Raw genomic sequence first — 2,325 nt, 5'->3', positions numbered from 1 at the left:
GTTGAAGTGGGAATTTGCGTTGAGGTGAGGCAGACCAACACGCCGAATGGCGGGTGGGTCTGCTGACCTAAGAGACGGCTAGTCGGAATACTACGTACTTACTAATGCCTACCAAGTCAGTCCAGTCTACCGCCGAGTACGGAGTACGCAGATTGCTTTCCCTTGATGATGAATTGGCTGATGTTTTTTACCGTGTCGCGTAAACCGCGAACCATTATTATAGATCTGTCAACCAAGGATATCCACCCACAAGGCTAGATACTCCTGTTCTACCTAAATATTCACCACTGGTTTTGCAGAGCATAACCCCGGATATGACTTTCCCAATGATTCAGAACATCCAAAGTTGAATCACATTCGCGAGTGCCTAGTAGGTAGCAATAACGACTTCTCTTGAGCGGCTAGGTATACTAGAGATTGTAAATGTAGTATGTAAATACCTCGAATAGATCTAGATACAATAACATAATCGGAATAATACCCAGCGCATACTGGGTAGTAACCCTTGAACGGTACGAGTAAATATTTATCATTTTCACGACCGAATTAAAAAGCTTGGCAGAAACCTTCCGATCATGTGGAGGTTAACCGTTATGTCATCCCAGTCAATCCATCGTTATTTTACCCTTCATTTGAAGTTTTACTCAAATAGGTTGTCAACCCCTTTAGGTCCTTTGTTTATGCTCACAATTTCAGCTGCGAGCTCCAACGCGCACGGTTCTGAAAATACTCGCATCTCAGTATGGCTCCTATTCGCCGATACCTCAGGATCAGCAAGTATACTATCCTCGAATGCCGGATCTACCTAGAAAACCCATCGGACACGCGATGGCTCCTCGACAGCCGGGAGCCCGTCCTTCCCCGGATATTCGCTGCCATTCGCCCTCTAGTTTTACCTAAACTACGCGAGGAGAACGAAAGGCTCTTTGCTCGGAAGAAAGGGAAACCAGTGAAAGATGTGATAGCTGAAGGTAACTATCCCTATGCTAAAACCACCGTGGACTCCGGAGAATATGCCGTTGGCTAACCATGCAATTGATGTAGATGACTTTGAGGTTTCGTTATTCCTCCGCGAATCCCGAACACGTCACTCACTCCTCACGCGACACAAGGAGTTCGACGAACCCGATAACGCATCGAGTAGAAAAGAAGGAGTAGGAAATCCACCCCGACCTACGGAAGGTTCAAGCGGAACTGCCGATGCTGGAATCTTAGTCGAGAGCGATAGCGAATCTGATATCGATCTACGCGATATCCCTCAAGCCACTGCGGAGAACGATAAGAAGGGTAAACGCCAACGAGATGTAGATGGAGCAGTTGACACCACAGTTAATCCACGCGCCTCGAAACGTCGGAAGGATGAGGAACCGGATGATAAGAAGTTGCGTTTCAGGACGAACTATGAGGGGTTCAACATCTACGGGTGGATGCTATGCTTACTCGTTACTCGCAAAGGGGACAAAATTAGAGTAAGCACGGGATCTTCGGAGTCTACGCGCCAGGCTCTAATGGAGGAGTGGATGTCCACTCAAGCCCAGGGGGATGTGGATGAAGAGCAAGATGTTAGTTGATCTAGACATTTTCGCCAGACGAAACAGGAGGTATTATACATCTGCAACCATGCCAGGCCCCGAAACTCTGTGAAGCGGCAGCCCAGCTCCAGCGCAGGATTCGCTAAGGAAAGCGAAGCCAGTGCCAAAGCCAAATATTACAGCATGGAACGAATATGAGCGGATTTGGAAAACAAGGGCTGCTTCCCGTTCATTTTCCTTTGACAGATTGTGAACATCTGATGAAGGCGAATTACTACGATGTTGGGTAGGAATCTCTCGGCAGCAAACTTTCTCGGAACCAAGCCAGGGAAATATTGCTCTTTAGCACGGCAGCCAACTGAGAGCAGCCCATATGACACACATCATTGGAATTGATAGCAGCGACTGTTTGTTCACCACTCCATTACTTCAGCAGAGATCAAGTCGATCTTGTTTATCTTTTCTACCACATGGAAGATGGATATGATATGCTCAGCCACACATGAAGAGTGGTAGTTCTTTACACAGGCACGACAAGGAAAACGCTGAAGCAGAAATCGCGTGTACATGATGCTTTTGAAAGACTCCCTCTTAAATTGACCAGTCTCTTAAACTACGTAGCTACCTTGGATAAGTCTGTACAGAAACCCCAAAGATCTACTAACAGTCTTTAGAACATGCACGTTATAATAATTAGCCGTCAAGGTCAACATACAGCCACAAGGGAAATGTTGTGGTAGCAAAACGTGCGGCCTGGAAATAGTTTATTCTTTGTTTAATACGGGATATGCAA

General features: G+C 46.5%; 1 protein-coding gene across 1 annotated transcript; it reads left to right on the top strand.

The window, feature by feature from the left end:
* Nucleotides 1-642: 642 nt before the first annotated feature.
* On the top strand, nt 643-1,758 carry BDV27DRAFT_91303 (uncharacterized protein). Its single transcript, XM_032077931.1, has 2 exons — nt 643-971; nt 1,045-1,758. The coding sequence occupies exons 1-2, from the start codon at nt 743-745 to the stop codon at nt 1,569-1,571; spliced, it is 756 nt and encodes a 251-aa protein (XP_031920353.1). The 5' UTR covers nt 643-742; the 3' UTR covers nt 1,572-1,758.
* Nucleotides 1,759-2,325: the final 567 nt, after the last annotated feature.

The sequence above is a fragment of the Aspergillus caelatus genome (assembly GCF_009193585.1).
Source record: "Aspergillus caelatus strain CBS 763.97 unplaced genomic scaffold BDV27scaffold_502, whole genome shotgun sequence".
Classification (NCBI taxonomy): domain Eukaryota; kingdom Fungi; phylum Ascomycota; class Eurotiomycetes; order Eurotiales; family Aspergillaceae; genus Aspergillus; species Aspergillus caelatus.
The sequence above is the reverse complement of the archived record's forward strand: the minus strand, read 5'-3'. Positions and strand labels throughout refer to the sequence as shown.